We start from the raw sequence: 17,518 nt of genomic DNA, 5'->3' as shown, positions 1-17,518 counted from the left end.
AGTTAAAAAAATACTTTCAAATCCTCAGTTCTAAAACTCCCCACTGAAATATTGACAACCCCAGTACTTTATATCTATTATTAACATCTTTAATAGTTTCAGTGATCCTAAATTGCTCCTGCAGTTTACATGTGTACAATACATTTTATAATCACTGAAGGTACTCTCTGAGAGCTGAATTTGTTTTTGTGGCAGCACAGAACCAAAGACATTTTAGCATTGTTCCAACCTCTGGAGTAGCCCCTTTGTTGATGCAAGTAGAAAAGAAGAAAACAGACAAAAGTTTGCTCTCAGAAATATCAAAGTGCAGTAATCTTACCTCCTTCCTGTTACTGTCTCAAAAAAAAAAAACAACCCCTAATCAAGAAACCAAAAACATTACAACATATGTGTCAAGAAACACATTAAGTATCCTGGCTCTGTTAAGAGCAGGTCTCCCAAGAAAAAAGCTTCATCTTTCCTGTCTGTGCTTTAGTGGAAGGAGGTAGAAGCAGTTTTTGTCCTGCTCAATGACTTAATATCCCGGAGAAGAACATTTGGTTTGACACATCATTGAATTCCCTCTGAGGAATGTGTTGCTAACTGTGCTCATATTCAGCTTCTACTTTGGTCTAAAGGATGCCTAACTTCTGATTTCTCAGATATTTACGATGTGGGACTGAAGCAACATTAAGAAGTGTGATGTAATTGCTGTTTTTAAAATTGTGGTGGTATACAAGTAGGCCACTTCCTGGGATTTAATACCCAGCTGAGAAAAACAGACAAGTACTATCTACCACAGTAAGAAATAATGTGTTCAGTATGATATGATAAATATGGAGGATGTTGAATTTTGAAAGGTAAATTATTTCATCTCAAACTATTTCAACGAAATACAATCTATTTATCTGAAAAAACAACCCCAAAAAAGACTGCAAGTGGCAAGTAAGACTGAGCAAGTATACTTGTCAAAATCAATTATTGGCTTCAAGCGTAGGAAAATGACAAATGAGCAATTGAGGATTGCTATTCTTTATTTAGAACTGAAAAAAAGAGAGAAATGAGTCTGCAAGAAAAAATCTTAAGCTTTTTCTGCACGTTGCTTTGCTTGAAGTCAATGTTCTGTGAATATATAGAAGAAATTCTTTCTGCAAGGTATTAAACTTCCACATTCAGCTTATTTCCCCTGCAGACCTGCTACTTGTCAAGACAAGTTTATGTTAATTAGTCTGTGGGAACTAGAAAGAGGATTTCTCCAGCTGGGAGTCTTTATTTAGGCAGCTGGTAAGGCTAATCTTCAGCAAAGAAGCACCTTTAATACCCAGTAATATTAAATATTCCAAGTATGAGGGAATTGGCTGTCATTAGAGTACTGACATAACACAAACGAGACCTTCCTAGGGCAGGATTGACGTATTGTGTTGTCTCAGTATGTGTGAGCACATGTAAAATCAAAACCAGGTGAACACACACGTAAATTGAGCTTCCATGATACCCTTGCCTGTTTCAACAGGCCAACCATCACAGGCGAAACTGGTGATGACGGGCAGGCTGGCGGTGTAGGTCGCATTTCCCCGCTGAGAACAAACAAATAAAAGCTAGTCTTAGTTGCACCAAAACGGTCTCTGGCCACCACAACTTTTATCTGCAAACGATGTTCTCCTTCAAAGGCTGCTAAACAGGGACAAACGTTGCTCGCACCAGGAACTGTGGAAACACCCGAGAAGACAAGCTGAGCCTGCATACTGCCCCAACAGAGCCACCGAGGGGAAACAACACCCGCCATGCCAACCGCCCGCCGGACCCTCACCGCCCTCCGCAGGCCGCGGCAAGAGGCGGGCGAGGCGCTGAGGTGGGGCACCCTCTCATTGGCTGACGGGGAAGCGGGCACACGGCTGGGAAAGGGACGAAACTTGTGATTGGATGGCGGGCGGTGGAATGCGTTGTGATTGGGTGAGAGGAGGGTGTGGGTGGCGGTGCTGCGGCGTCTCGCGAGAGCTGCGTGGCGGTCGTGGTCTCGCGCGGCTGTGGCCCGCTTCGCCCCCGGGTGCTCGGGCCGGCGGCTGTGCCGAGCAGCGGCTGTGGCCGTTCCGCGCTCCGGCGGCACCGGTGAGTTGTTCTCGCCGCGGCGGGAGGGCGGGCGAGGAGCGGGACGGGGCGGACCGGGTTCTGGGGGAGTGTGTGAGTGTCTCCGGTGCTCTGCCCCCCGCTGTCTGCCGGCAGGACCGCACGGGCGCGGCGCCTTCTCCGTGAGGGGGTGTGAGCCTCCGCCGGCCCCCAGCCCGCCGCCCTTTTCTCCTTGCGCCTCTCCGGCCCCGCTTCAGCCGTGGGGGCGGCCTCCCGCCGCCCCGTCAGCTCTCACAGGCCTCCGCCGGTGCCGGCCCCGCGCACACAGCCGAGCAGCTGGGACAGGCCGGTCCCCCTCACCCACCCGTGACAGACCGGCCTCCCCCGCCGCGCAGCCACGCCTTGTAGCCGCGTTCTCCTGTGCCCTGCGGCTCGTCCAGTTTTAATCCGTCCTCCGCGTGCGCTCTTTTCCCCCTAAGCGATCTCATTCGGCTGGAGGTGGCCTGCAGGTCTTGGGGTCTCCCGAGCCTCCCGGTGTCATCCCTTTGCACAGCTTCACGTGGCCTCGGCTTCTTGTGGTGTGCTTAGTGTGAGCTTGTTTGTCTTCTGCATCTTCTGTGAAGCGGCAGTTTCCTTTACCGTTTCATTTCTGACTCCTTACAGGGCCATCATCACCGGGTACGTCTGTCTTCATCCTCCCTTTTTGCTTTCCTTAGAGACTGTGATTGTGTCTCTTCCTTTTTGGTAGTGCTGTGTCTCATCTCTGGAAAAAGGTTATTTAGAGACAAAAAGTTGGTCTGCTAGTGGAAGGGATAGGAGGGTTTTCCTTTGAAGTAAGAGCCAAAATAAAGTAGGTTATGACCGGACTTTGTGTTTGTGGGCTTGCACATCTGTGTATTCATGTGTGCCATGGCTGAATGTGGTCCACTTGATATATGGAGTCACAACTCTGAAGAAGTCCACAAGTGCAGAATGCCTAAAAAGCATCCCTGGACAAATTGGAAGGCTATGGATATTTATGTGTGTGTTCTGTGACTTTGCAGCTTTTCATTTAAAAAAAGATATTTCAGGGAAATATTCAAAATATATGAACTTTTCTTCACCATTTCTTGTATTGTAACAGTTAGTGTTCAAATACTCCCAGACTATGCACATTAAAAGTTCTAATGCTTTTCCTGGAATTATTTCAATGCTGATCGCAGATGTGGAGTTTGGAATTGTAGTGGCTTGATTTCCTTTACCTGTTGAACTAAGTGTTGCTAGTGCCCAGGGCCAGCAGTGTGTCTGTTTGAGATAGCTAACGAAGGCAACTGTTAGAGTGATGGTCCTTCTCACAGGAATACTGTTTAGCTGTTGGACTGACAGTTTCTAGTCTTATATAGGATTCTCAGCAGGGTAATAGTTCGCTTAACAGAACTGATCTTCGTATATCTTGAACTGAGGATAACTCAAGACTAGACAAGGTGTGCAGAATATTGTATTTTAAGTTTTAATTAGTAGTGCTTATGGGATTCTAAGAAAATAAATGCTGTATTCTTCCAGAAGGATATAAGTCACTGGTAAAACCTGCTTATCTGCAAATCAAGGACATTACTGAAACCGATGAAGTAGTTTGATTTATAGGTATGGTCCAGTTGTCAGTCTCCAGCTGGGTAAGGAGTTTTGTTTACAATGACTACCATATCCTTAGATAGGGTTCTTGTTCATAACTCAGTACCTTCACTTCCAATATCTGTTAGGATTAGAAATCTCTTCTTCAGTAAAGGAATAAACTAAAATACAAAATGTTATTAGTGGAAAGCAGTTGTGATTCCTTGCCTTTTGTTAATGGAAATTAATTTATATGTGAGTCTGTAGCAAACTGGTAACTTTAAATTAATAAGTAGTCTGGATTCATTATGTTCTCCTTGACTTCTGAGAGCGTTGAAAAGATGTAACATTGCTGCTGTTATCTAAATCTAGACAACATAATAATAAGTAGAATTTTGGTTATACTTGAAAAACAAGGTAAATAAAGCCTGGTTTCAGAGATGAGTTAATTTTTAATTTGTCTTCATACTTTTGTTTTCTGGTTTTGAAATTGTCAGTTAAAGCTTGACATTTAGTTCTTTCTGGTTTTGTTTTTAGTGAAGAGCTGAAAATCTGCTGTCACATCTAGCTCTCTATAAATTTTCATGCTGTAAGTTTCAGATTTCTCATATGTTAGTTTATTATTTTAAAATGGCCTTACTGGCTATCCGTCCCCAGTATCTCTTCTAACTGATAAATTTTTCCAGTAGTTTTATAGGGGAAAGCTTAACAAACTTTAATGGCATGTTGTCATTCTGACTTAAAAGCTACATAAAGGCATTTTAGTCATCTGAAGATAAGAAGTCTTATAAAAAATTTTGCTTTTTTCTTGTCCGTGAATTCTTCTTTTAGCACACTTCACAAGACAGATGTAGGACATCAATAATGGTTATTACAGAGAGGTTGTTTTTTTTCTAGTGGTGGCAACTTTGACAAAATTATCTGAAAGGTCCATGGAAAATAGATTAGAAAAAAAGGATTGTGTAGATCTTGTTATTACCAATCCGAAAACACGCTAAAACTTCATCCAGAAAATAGTCTAAGACTTGCTTCTAACATATCTTGCGGTGTGGATGTTCTGGGTACTTTATTTGTGTATTAACTGGAACAAGTGTGATATCTTATCAGATATCAGATAAATTATCAGATCATATGTAAAAACTAACTCTGCAAAAGAATGTGTGGCATGCACCTTGATAATGTTTTGTTTTTTTTTCTCTTTTTGTCTCCTAGAAATGGGTCTGTTTTCAGCAGATGCAATGCAGTAGATGTGGTGCTTGGAACAGGATTAGTCATGGCATCAGAACTATGTAAAACAATCTCTGAGGCAAAGCTGGAAAGGCACAAGAACTTGTTCTTAAATTACCGAAATCTCCATCACTTTCCTTTGGAGTTACTGAAAGATGAGGGTCTGCAGTACTTGGAGAGACTTTATATGAAAAGAAATTCCCTGACCACATTGGTACGACAACCTCTTTATTGTAATGTTTACTGTCTGTATGTTTAGGAATTCTGATTTTTTGGAACACAAAACAAAAGATAATTAAAAAAAAAATAATATAGCAAATGTGATCCTGAATGATGTCATCCATTGTGAAATATGAGTATTTGGTTGTATTATATTTGAACTTGCATAGGTAATGTAGAGTATAATAAATTAAAGTTTATGACATTTTATGGTTATCCTTTTGAAGCTCTCTGAAGATGTGCTGGAGATTTTCTTGTGAGATTTATTGTTTGTTTTTTATTTTTTGACTGCTGTAAGTTTTGCTAAGGTCAGTGGTCAGGCTGTTCTACTGTTAGGTGATATTGTGCAGTCTAGTCTACATTCCTTCGTTAGGCTGAACAGCTTTTGCCTTGGTGTGTGCCTTATTTTAAAGGCATTGTCAATCTTAGAGTCTAATTTAAACTTGTGTCTGTGGACTGCTGTTGGTAGGAGAATGAACAGTTAATTTCAGGGGTTTGGGATTTTTCTGTTGTGTTTTTTTTTGTTGTTTGTTTCAAAGTTTTTCCCTGAACTGAACAAATTCTCACCCTGAATGAATGTTGTGACCTCAGAATTCAGTGTGGATAGTTAAACAGTGTGAGGACGTTCTGAGCTATTAAGACTCCTGTTAATAGGCTAAAGTCTCCAAATAATTCAGATTTTGTTGTTGTTTGTGGTTTTTTTTTTTTTCCTTAGGCCCTTCCATAGTATGATAGGTAAAATAATAGCCAAGACATAGGAGCTAGAGGGCCTGACTACTTAGAATTCACCAATATTATGTTTTTCAGTGCTTACTAGAAAAGGTCCAGTACTCCAGTTTAAGGAATAGTGTTTAAAGCTTTGACAATGATACTTTAGAATTCCTCAATAAACATTTTGCTTCATGGGCCAAAAGCTGAAAGGATTCTGAAGCTTTTATGCCTTTTCTTCTTCTTGAATGAGTCACTTAAGTTTGCATATACTACAGAGAATTATTTTGGTACTCTGTTCTTGGGCAAGTCCTTTGCGTAATGATTTAATGGGAGGATAGGATTCATGGTTACAAATAAAGCTGCTTTAAAAATTAACTGAAGACTGTAAATAGTTCTGCTTTGACTTTGTGAAATTCAGTGATCATTTAGTGGTGTAAGATTCATGAAGTTTGCACTGCTCTGAAGGGGAAACAACAATAAGGAGAGTTTTCCATATCACTTCTGTGCATGTATGTGTTAGAGCCTGGTTTTATTTTTCTCAAAGGAATTATAAAATAGAAACAAAACCAAAGTTTCTCAAGTGACAGTTTATTTCTATTTTCCTCTCAATATCTATTAATACTGCCAGCCAATAGATGTTTCAGGTGGCGTACCGGTAATTATCCATGGTTACTGTCAACAGAAGATGTGTCAAATGACCTTTAAAGGTCCCTTCCATGCAAGCTGTTCTATGAAATGAGGGAGGCAGCTCTCACCCAGTACTGTTTGGTGTTGTAAATGAGGCCTGGGAACTGAAACAATACTCAAAATGTAGATCATACCTAGGCAAAACAACTTGCAAACAGCGTGAAGTAGAGAATTAGGATTCAAAATGGTCAGGATAACTTACTCATATTATGACTTGGTGGAATCCCATTCAGGTGCATAGCACTATGGCTAGGAACTAGGGAAACAAAATTGGGTTTAATTCACTGAGCATCTGTTCAGCAGAATAGGTGTTGGAAGTTGTAGTGGACCAAAATAGATCAAGTCTGCAACGTTTTACAAAAAAGGCAGATGTCTTTTTGGAACATAGAAAGTTTCATGATCTCTATTAAAAGCAGAAGGGAATAATTACCAGATACTGCTAAAGCATATGCCAGAGCAAAGATTGAGTCTGGGGTTTCATACTTATTTGCAACCTAGGTAAATTGGAAAGAACCTAGAAAGCAGCAACAACGGATTTTTGGAGAACGAGCCCTATGAGAGAAGGTTGAGAGATTTAGGTTAATTCCTTTTGCAAAAAGAGAAGACAGAGAGGAGGAAAATAGAATAGGAGGAATGAGGGAGAGCAGAAATAATCAGTGTTTTTACAAAGCAGTATTTTAATAATTAATTTTTATGTCCACTGCTGGTAGGACAAGTAATACTCTCAATTTCAGTAAAGAAGTAGTAAGTTGGATACATTGCCGGGGGGGTGGGCAGGTGAGGGAGAAATCTCATCTGAGAATAGTTGAAAACAAATAGATTATCGAAGGAAGCTGTATTCTTTTCACTGAGACTTTCTGAAAGAGAAAATGTACCAATTTATTTGAGAGGATGATCCTGTTTGAGAAGAATTTTAACGTCTCTTTCAGCCTTGTGCTCCTTTGAGTGATTCTATGCAAGATTTTGAGCATTAGCTCATCAAGAAATGCTTTAAATTGCATATGGATTATTAGCAATCATCAAAATTAAATCTGCACCATGTTTCTTTAAAGTTAGGTGATACTTTCCTCCCATCAGTTCATTCCTTTAGAGTTCTGAAAACTGGTGACTAAATCAGCTGTTGTTATTCTTTGCTCTTCTAAAGTGACTCTAGTCCTCGACAGATGGCTCCTCTGAAAACATCTGTAATAGTTACGCTGACAGAATTTACATACACCTTGCCTAAGAATAATTTAATTTTTGTCTCCATTGGCAAGCTGGAAATGATAGAGGGCTGATGAACGAATCAAGAAGCGATATAGCACATCTGTATCCAGTATCAAGTCTTCCAACTTCTCCTCATTTAATGTTTGACTGATAACATGAGCCTTCCAGTAATCCTATTTCCCCCTTCAATTAAAAGGAAATATGAGTTTGCCTTGATGGCAGTGTCAGAAGCATAATCGAGCCATATCAAAGAACAATTGTTATTGATTTACTAACTCAGAATATGCAATGCTGTCCTGTTCAGACAACCAGCAGGTTCAGTTTTTGAAAACTGGCCAGTACGTGTGAGGGCGAGGTGAGCTTCACTAAGTTGGTGGCAGAACTGATGATTCGTTTATCATCATTGTTTGTTCTCATGTCACCAGTAGAGACTGGAGTTAGTTTTACCTCTCGATGGACGGATCACAAAAAGTTTTTTTTTGATCTAAATTTCATTGTAGGATGTTGTATTGAGCAACTTTGGCTCAGACCTATTGTTTTTGTGCTACTTGAATATAAGCGGAATTTCCATTATAGACTTGCTAAACTGCGGAATTGTCTCTCTCCTAAGCTTAGCTCTCTTACAATATGCAGCAGTTAAAGCAAGAACAAGAGCACAGCCTTCATGTATAATGTGAAAATAGTTTGTGATTCAGGTTAGTATCCTTATTTAGGTTTAGGATGACAGTGAATTTGTTTTTTCACAGTGCCTCTTCATTTTTTCAATTAAAGCTTGAATTTTTTGTGCTCAAACAGGTTGCCGTATTTGCATATTTTCCCAGTTTAAGCTTTTTTCTTTGACCAAATGACGTTCTGTGCTGAGAAGATAAATGTACTGTAGCCAACCTTCCAGTAGGTGGCAACAATTGATTAGTTATAGCCTGTTTCTTGGGTCTTGACGTCAAGGGATTCATTTATTGAGCCATCATTTGCTGTTCCATAGTTAAAAACAAACTATTTTTTGTACTCAGATCTAGGCTGTGGCGTGTTTGCTACATTCCTAATGTAGCTAATACAATATTATGATATTACTTTTTCAGATTAGCATATTCATTCATAATAAATTTATAAACACAAAGTTAAGTATTTTACGTAACAGTATGCCTTAAATTTACATGAGAGTGAAAATTGATAGTTTTTTTTAAAACAGGAAATCGACCATGTGATCGAGCTGCTTTTAAAATTCATTTGTTTCTGCATATATGTGTATTGTATAAACGTTTTTCAATAAAACATATCTATGTTTAAAATAGATTTCTTAAGCAATAAAACTATCTTAACCTTGAATAACTTTGAGCATGGTTACCGACACGAGATCTGGAACTTGTGAAGTCAATTTCGTGATATATGTTCATGCTTATAAATGCCATCAGGAAACAGAATTGCAGCTAGAGATCAGTTAGCAATTAGAAAATGATATGCATGTTAATATGTAAATATGGAAAACTAGTTTGATAGATTCAGCACTTCTGGCTTGGTGGTAGTTGATTAAGCTACACAAAGTTTGTAGGTCATTTCCCAATTTAGCAGCATCACAAAATAAAAAACACAATGGTTAGACATTTTGTATATTTCTCGTTCTGCTTTAAGTCTGTGAAGGCTGCAGCTTCTTAGCAGTCTCTTGGCTTTAACTAACTCCATTATTTGAATATATTTTCAAAACTAAGGTTTTGGTAATGCATCTTTTCAGCCTCAGAAGTCTGACTACTGTTTGGTTGAGAACATGTTAATGTCACTTCTAGACTGTAGTTCTGTTTCAGTAGTGACTTGCTCACCCTTGATATATCACAGATTGCACTGATGGAGAACGTGTGGGGATGTGGGAACAGGGTATTGTATACAAGCTCCTTGTTGCCATTTTTTCTGTGACTAGCTGCTGACATGTTTTAGTATGATTATTAAAATGAGTTGGGTACAAAATATGTGTGTGTCTGTTCTTTGGTTTGAAACCTAAAAAATCTCTAACTCTTTTTCAGCCAGAAAACCTTGCACAGAAGCTTCCAAACCTCGTGGAATTGTGAGTTTGTGTAGGCATTCTAATATATTTTTATTATGCTGATCCATCTCGTCTTAAAATAATTCTAGAATGTATTGCTTGCACATAACCTACCTCTTAAGGGTGAAGGGTTTTTCTTGGAGGGCAAGAAAGGGTCATTTTTTGTTGGGTTTATCTTTTTTTTGCAGGAGGTATATCCAGATATATTCGGTCCCATGTTAATATTTTTTTTCAATTTCTTGTTTATTGTGTAACAAGAACTGTTATACAAATGTCTACATGGCTAAGGGAAACAATACTTACCCCTCAACTCCTGTGTAGACTGTTGTGACCCTGGAACAACACTGGAAAGCACTGGAACCTCCAATTGCAAGGGTCAGGTGGTAGTGACAGAGCCAGAGGAACAGGTTACTGCCTCCAGCCCATCCCTAGTTGCTCATTTCCACCGCAGCTACCAGGAGTATTATCAGCTCAGTCTTGCAGATTGTAGTAATAAGTTTTTTGGAAACAAGTCACAAATTGTCAAATAGGAGCAGGAATGAGAAAGTAGGGGTAGTACCTAATGATTGCTGTAGACAGAATAGTTTATCCAGTCTTGTCCAAAGAATGGGTGCCACATGAACTGTGTATTTTGGCAATTACTTTTAAGCTGCAAGCCCCTGAGTCAATGTTTTCTTCCCTCCCCTTTTCTTCTTATAAGGTTACGATTTCTTTGTGTGGTAGGATTGGTGGTGGGGGTATTAAAAGAGACATCCTCTTTTCCCCTTACCTCATTTGGCTCACTTTCAGTTGAGTAACTGATGGACTGTTGATTCTATTTAATGGAAAGCTCCAAACAGGGGGAGGTGTGTATCTGAGTGGTCCAATGCATTCAGCTGACTGATCTTGTCATCCTAATTTGACCCTTGAAACCACCTTCGTGGTGCACGCGACCACACTGTAATTGAACTGTTTTGTAGGTCACTGCAGTCTCGACTTGCTTAAGAGACAGTTTTGTTTCATCATGCCTGAGTCTTGAGAGTATATTTATGCTCTGAAGCAGTAAAATAAATATTTTTGTATTTGATATGTTTAGTATTTAATGATCTGCCATGGGGCATCAGGAAGCCTCTCTGTTATCTGATGGTGCCTATAGGAAAAGCTGTGTAAATTACAGCTTAAAATAATCTCTTACAAACCCTGAATTGTAGGAGTCAAACCTAACTATGTGGGATTCAGCAAGCTTAGTTGTGCCACTATTATCCTACATGTGCTAGTGGTCTAGAGAGCTGCAGTGGGCCTGTGGTTTGTGTAGCTCTATCAGTACAAGTCAATTTTTGATCAGTCAGTAAGAGAAGTTTTGTTGACAGAGATCATAAAATAAAGATTTAAAGAAGAATTTGTTACAGTAGCTTTAAATTTTGAAAGACAAACTTAACTGATTTTCATTTTCCTGAAAATTACATCCTTTGAAATTTCACTATGTATTTTTAAAAACTTCACTATTATCTGTGTTTCTTTGTACTTTGTGTCCCTTATGCTGAGACACTAGGTGTAGATCTTCATAATACATGTCTTTTTAGCTTGAACGAAATAGTTCACAAGTATTTTCAGGAGCTGCAGCTGAAATGAGTAGGAGAATTCTCATCCTGAAGTATATATAAGGATTTCTACAAACATATCTGCTATCCTTATGTTTGTTACATTTTTAGTGAACTTTAAGCGTCTGCAATTTTTAAAGAAAGATAGAAGGATCAGATGCTCCATGCGGTTGAAATGTTCATAAATCTTTTTCCTTGATCTGCCTCTATCTCCCCAAAAAGACAGGCTCCTACTTTTGGAAACGCTGTTTGAGTAGAATGGAACAACATATGTTGTGCAAATAATGTCCATGTGTGCCTCAGTGACTAGACATTGAGTACTCAGTATTCTTTTACAATTAAATACCAATATTTGAAAATTTTATTAACTATTATTTTCTACAAGACCCGTTTGATTTGCAGTAATGTTGATGGAAAATTAAAATGCGTAAAATCTAAGAATAGTTTTTATGTTACTCGTAGTACTGGAAGTGCTCCAGCAGAGGGTGGTGAATATTCTTAGTGAGAGAATATCTGGCCACCCTCAGTACCTACCTAAGTGACCATGTGGAAGATTGGGTTTTTCTTTCGAAAAATGTGCTCTAGGTTTGAAAAACCCCCTTGCAGTGAGTAGATATGTGCTTGTTTCTTCAGTCAGTAAACGTGTAAGAGCTTTTTATGTGCAGGGAAAATGTTTGTAATTGTATAAATTGTGCGGGTTTGGGCTTTTTTCTTATTTAGTATTTAGTGTGGAATAACCTGGTGATCAAATATGGTTCATTCTGGTTATTCTAGCTGCTTTATTCTTTTTCTTTTTTGTTTTCCTCTTATGACTCTCAAAACTATAGCCCATTATTATTGTAATTGTGACTGTTTTGTTTTAAATAATTGTCTCATTCTCTTTTATTTTTCATGTTAATCATTTAATAGTCTAAGTGAAACTTAAGTACCTATCCATTGCCAGTTTATACAGTTTCCACAGCTTTTGTGGTCATAGAGAGGAATGGCTTTGAGGGTGCTCTTTCAGTCTGAAACTGGATATTTTGCAAACTGATTATGTAGCAAAAGTCCTTGAGGGTAACAGGTGGTGTCCTCTGCTTTTTTCTCCTCCCCCCAGGTACCTTCATTCAAATAACATAGTTGTTGTACCTGAAGGTAAGTAATCTACCAGCTCACAATAAGTGGCAGGAATCATAAAATATTTATTTTCCTTCTTTCAAGAGGCCTATTTTTCCTTTATTTTTGCATAAAACATTAAAGATTTTCATACAAAATATACCAGTGTAGCTCTTAGTCGATAATATCCTTGTTTATGCTATGTTAAATTCTTTTTGATGAATTCCCAAATGCACCTAAATTCTGTTTGCTTCAGTTCTAATTGCAGAAGGTGAAAAGGCTAAATGGCACTCATCTGCAGAAACAAAAATGCAGAGTGTCTTCTGCTTTCAGCCAGTTACCATACAGAATCCTCTGCTGGTTCAGATCATAACAGATCTCTTCCTTGCATTAATTGCAGAATTATGAGCCCAACTTCAGGAAAGTACTTAAAACTCTTTCTGTATATATAAATTGGATAGACTCAAAGCAAAGGAATGGAAAAAGTGATTTTGGAGCAGAATTGTCTGAGGAGAATCTAGAAATCAGAGTATTCCCCCCCTTCCTCACTGCCAGCAGTGCTGTTTGTTGGACAGATAAGCATTTCCACAAACTGTCATTCAGTTGTGAGACTGGCTTTAATACATCAAAATCTGCTCAGACGTAGGCATTGGGTACTGTGGCTTTTTATCCTCTCATAGTCCTATTAAGATTTCAGCATGACTGTTGGGTCACATTCCTGTTTTAATCTGTTCTCTCACAAGCCATTGGCTCCCTCGTTAAACTGCAGTTTCTGGACCTCAGTGATAATGCCCTCGAAATTGTGTGTCCAGAGATCGGCCGCCTCAGATCTTTACGTCACCTTCGCTTGGCCAACAACCAGCTGAAATATTTACCTGCAGGTGAGTACAAATGTGTCAGGGATTACGGCAACGGCAAATTCCGGTCGAACTTCATTTGCGTAGGCATCTGCTCTGGGTTTATTTGTATCGTACAGTCGAAGCACGGTTACAGCTTGCGCTTGAAGACGAGGCAGGGATGGCCATTGTATGTGTTGTACCAAATATACTCTGTAGTTAGAAAAACGCCACACTGTATGTTTTTGAGGTAAAGAAAAACCATGTAAAGGGCTTCTGAAGTGTGGGAAAAAATATCTATTTAACAGTCTTTGCCGTTGTATCAAGAAAATATTGAACTTCCTTGAGAAGACGCAAAATGACACTGACAACTGTCGTTATGATAAAACAATGTTTCTTCCAGTTTTCCAGAATATAAAGAATTCCAGTCCTTCCTTCCTTTCTTTTCACCCAACAGCCCCATTCTTGTGTTTTCTAAAAAGACACATGTCCAGTAGGTTTGCCTGTGGCAGTTCCACCTCACTATGACAGTAAATAACAAATGTTTGTCTTGCTAGTTTATTATAAGAAAGCAAAATTTATTCAAAGTAAATGTGACATAGTCAGAAAAAGTTGGCCGTAGGCGTATTTTGATTTTTTTATTTCCCCTTCTAAACACTTTGATAAGCAGACATAACTGATTATTCTTCTTCCATCACCTTTATAGCTTTGCAGACAAGATGATTGTGATTGTTAAATGTTTTTACATTTTTACCATTTTTTAATGTTTCTCTGGTGTATTTGCCTTTTCTGATCTGCAGAGATGATAAAAATCTAAGGCCAGCATTTCAAAAAACTGATCTAACTTAATCTAACAGGATTAGCTTTTGGCTCTAATTTAAACTAACTTCTCAATGTGACCTTCAGTGTTTGTAAGTTCACATTGCTTATTCTCAAGAAATATATTGCAATTGCTCCTTGAAATTTTGGGTGCAGAAATCTAGCTGTCCTTTCCTCGTTCTATTAAGCTTATTATGCCTAGAAAAGTACAAGTCAAAGGATGATTATGATTAGAAAGAAAAAAATTTATATGACTGTGTAAATGCTCTGGAATGAAATTAGATATACCTGTTAAACATTATGACCCAAGGCCAATAAAATTTCCATCAATTTTCAGATGTCCTACATTCAAAAGAAAGGAGTGACTTGAGTGTGCTTTATGTTCCTCAAAGATAATTTACCTTATGGTGATGTACCATGAAAGAAAGACTTGTTCAAAGAAAAAGTGACACATTTTCTGCAAAACTTCACACATTAACTTAAAAAGGTTCCAAAAAAGACTTTCAAAAGGATAATTTACATTACTGAAGAGTTGATTTCAGTCTACCACATTTGATTAGGAGCTGGTATCAGCTGCATAGGCATGCTGCATTTAATTTCTCCTGAAGTTTACGCAATTTGGAACTGAGCATTGTCCCTAAGCGCGTTGAGTTTTGTGTTCACGAAATCTTTTCATGCTTAGAAATAATACTGGAGTTGCCTACTTTTGAATCAGAGGATCCAGTGGTGTCTGGTCTTTCTGGTTTTGCTGGTAGCGTACCATCAGTTTATACACGTCATTACTGCTAGCGTTACTATTCCTGCCTTTACAGATGCTGTCACTATCAACATGGCTGGATGTCATACAGCTTGAGCGTTATCCTACCAAGATTAATCTTCCACTTACAATGAGTTTACCCTCTGGAGAGTTAATCTACTATATTGAGCGTTTCCTAAACATAAGACTTCCCGAAGAGGGATTCCAAGCATATTTTCAGTTTTTCTTTGTAAAATTATGTGAATTTCAAAGATGACTTTATAACAAAATCTTTGAGTTTGAAAATAACATTTATGTTCAACAATGGAAAAAATAGTAAAGTGAATAAAATTAAGCAGGATGAGAGGTGATTTCACTGAAGTACGTCATTTTGCTGTGTGTTAACTGCTTTCTTTACAGCAAATGCTGCATTGCAATGCATTGTTAGGGAAAGAGAACTCTTAGGACAGCAGCAGAGGATCCAGTTAAGAAAAGCTGATCAGTATTCACCTTGTGTAACCACATAGGCCAAGTTGCAGCATGATGATGTCATCACGTAAAAAGCTTACTTTAGAGGATTTGTTCTGTCATTCCTCTTGTCTTTTCCTTCCCAGTGTCTGGTGTTACGAGTACCTTTAGTTTTTGTTGAAAGTATATAGATATCTAGGAGGATACCCTTAGTAATATCGTAATTAATTGCTAAAAAATTTCTTTGTTACCACTGCAGAACAGTTGGATGGTAAATATTTGTTCGCTTAATGGCATTTTTCTACTGCATTTCATATTTTAAGAATGATTCTTTGTTGCGTTTTTCTTAATTGTGATTAAGAACTGAAAGAAACAATGCAATTAATAGCATGTGTTGATTCATAATCCATTTTTAATGTTTTTCTTTCACAATTGTGCACTTAACATTCATTTTTAGTATTTAAGATTCGCCTTAGAAATCTAGCTTAACTCTAATTTGAAAACAATTGAAATAGTATGCATAATGAAACCCCATAAAAATTTGTCTTCTGTTTGACTGTAGACATTCTTCAGAATCTAGAAAGTTGAGCCACTGCTGCAGTTTGCCTTCAATGGGATGGAAAATATTTTAGCCTCTAAGTACTTGTTTTCATAAAACTTGTGAGAATTTAATAATGGTGACTTCTCTTTTTTTCTGAGGTTTGGTGGTGATTGTGCAACTGGTTTTAAAAAGTTACTTTGAGGGAGGAGGTGGGGGAGAATGATGAAAATACATGCAGACAGCATGAATACGTAAGCCTTAGGTTACTGAGAAAATCAATCAGGCAATACAGGACTGATGAGGGGGAAAAGGACATTAGGTGAAGCATGGAAATTGTGTTCCTTGGAGATTAGAAAGCACTTTCTATGCTGTGGCACTCTTGTAGCGTAAATGATAATCCTACCTTTGTGCTTAGCAAACACTACCAAATCAGTGTCACCCATGGATAAGATCATGTACTTTGGCCTCCAGGCACCTTGTGTAATTGTGCACTACCACTGAAACAATGGAACTTCCATCTCACATCATTAAACTGTTGTGAGAATTGTTGAAAGATGACTCAGCTAAACTTGATGAGAAGCAAAAGGAAAAATTTGTCCGGAATAAGAATGTTGAAATTGAAATAGAATATAAAATGGCTGGAAGAAAATGCTTTGTGAAATTCTCTTGAAGTCATATTTTGAATATACTTCAGAAAAGTTTAATAAGTGGACCAGCTTCTGCCTAATGCAGAAATCATCAGTATCTCGGTTCGGTGGTAATCAGAATCACTAACTGAAAGACTCTGTCTTTGAAAGGAGAGCTGATTAGAAGAGTTGCAGATAAGTAAGAAGAGGAGATTTAATATAAAGTTCTCTTGAGTGCTTTTTTTTCATTGAAATGCACAGCATTTTTTTTGTTCTGCAAACTGTAAATCTTGTAGCTTCTGTCTTTACCAATTTCTTGATTCTTGTATTTGGCTCTGTTAAATATAATTCTTGAATATGAAGCAAAGTTTTGTCAAGTTTTCTACTGTTTAACTGTAGTGCTTAAATAATCTAAATTCTTGAGGGCCATTTGGAAATATGTAATGCCAGAGATCTTATTTTAAAAGAATCTTAGAGTTGCAGCATAAACAAAAGATGGTTTTTATTTCATATGATTACATTAGTTCATGTATAAGCTTAACTTAAGAGTTGACATTTCGTTTTCATAGTAGCTTAACTTTATTTAGGGATTTCTCTTTATTCAGAGAATTGATGTCTCATTTTAATTTAGAATTATGGAGTTAGTTCTATAGGAATCTGCTGTCAGAAGTAAATTTTCTGAATCTTCTCACTTGTGAATGACTAATTAGAAAGTTCCTCTTTGTTTGTGATGTTCATAATGCATATGGTATTTCAACTCCTTTTATTCTTGAGAAATTTATTTTCTCTTTGTATAAGAATCATTGCATCATTAAAAAAAAGAAATCCAGTGAGATGTACTGGAAAAATTATTCTCCAAGAGTCCCAAAGCCAATGTTATTTCTCAGTTTTGCTGTGTTACTGTTTACATTTGATTTGACTTTAATCTTGGACACTTTTAATGTAAAGTGATGGCTCTTCAGGTTTACATTTTGGTCTTGTAGTTAGCGAATGCACGTTTGGACAACAGATGACTTAGAAAAGGGGAGGTTATACTCAAAGTTGGACTTAAGTTCCATATTTGACTAGGATTAGTTTTTTTTATTGTACATTACTT

General features: G+C 37.9%; 1 protein-coding gene across 6 annotated transcripts in view; it reads left to right on the top strand.

Moving 5' to 3' along the window:
* Window positions 1-2,045: 2,045 nt before the first annotated feature.
* Window positions 2,046-17,518, top strand: part of LRRC28 (leucine rich repeat containing 28) — a 52,689-nt gene continuing 37,216 nt past the window's right edge. For 2 of the 6 annotated variants that reach the window (XR_015222540.1, XM_086620233.1), the window contains exons 1-4: window positions 4,884-5,077; window positions 9,702-9,742; window positions 12,398-12,435; window positions 13,140-13,277. Coding sequence is in view for 3 of the 6 variants with exons in the window: in XM_086620233.1 (XP_086476359.1) it covers window positions 4,910-5,077; window positions 9,702-9,742; window positions 12,398-12,435; window positions 13,140-13,277 (385 nt within the window). In the remaining 3 variants the exon portion in view is untranslated. Of the gene's footprint in view, window positions 2,089-2,702; window positions 2,725-4,848; window positions 5,078-9,701; window positions 9,753-12,397; window positions 12,436-13,139; window positions 13,278-17,518 lie in introns of those variants that run through there. The other 4 variants (XM_086620234.1, XM_086620235.1, XM_086620236.1 and 1 more) reach the window with 4 other exon arrangements.

The sequence above is a fragment of the Tauraco erythrolophus genome, chromosome 14, assembly GCF_009769465.1.
Source record: "Tauraco erythrolophus isolate bTauEry1 chromosome 14, bTauEry1.pri, whole genome shotgun sequence".
NCBI classification, from domain to species: Eukaryota; Metazoa; Chordata; class Aves; order Musophagiformes; family Musophagidae; genus Tauraco; species Tauraco erythrolophus.
This window is presented reverse-complemented; position numbering and strand designations above follow the sequence as displayed.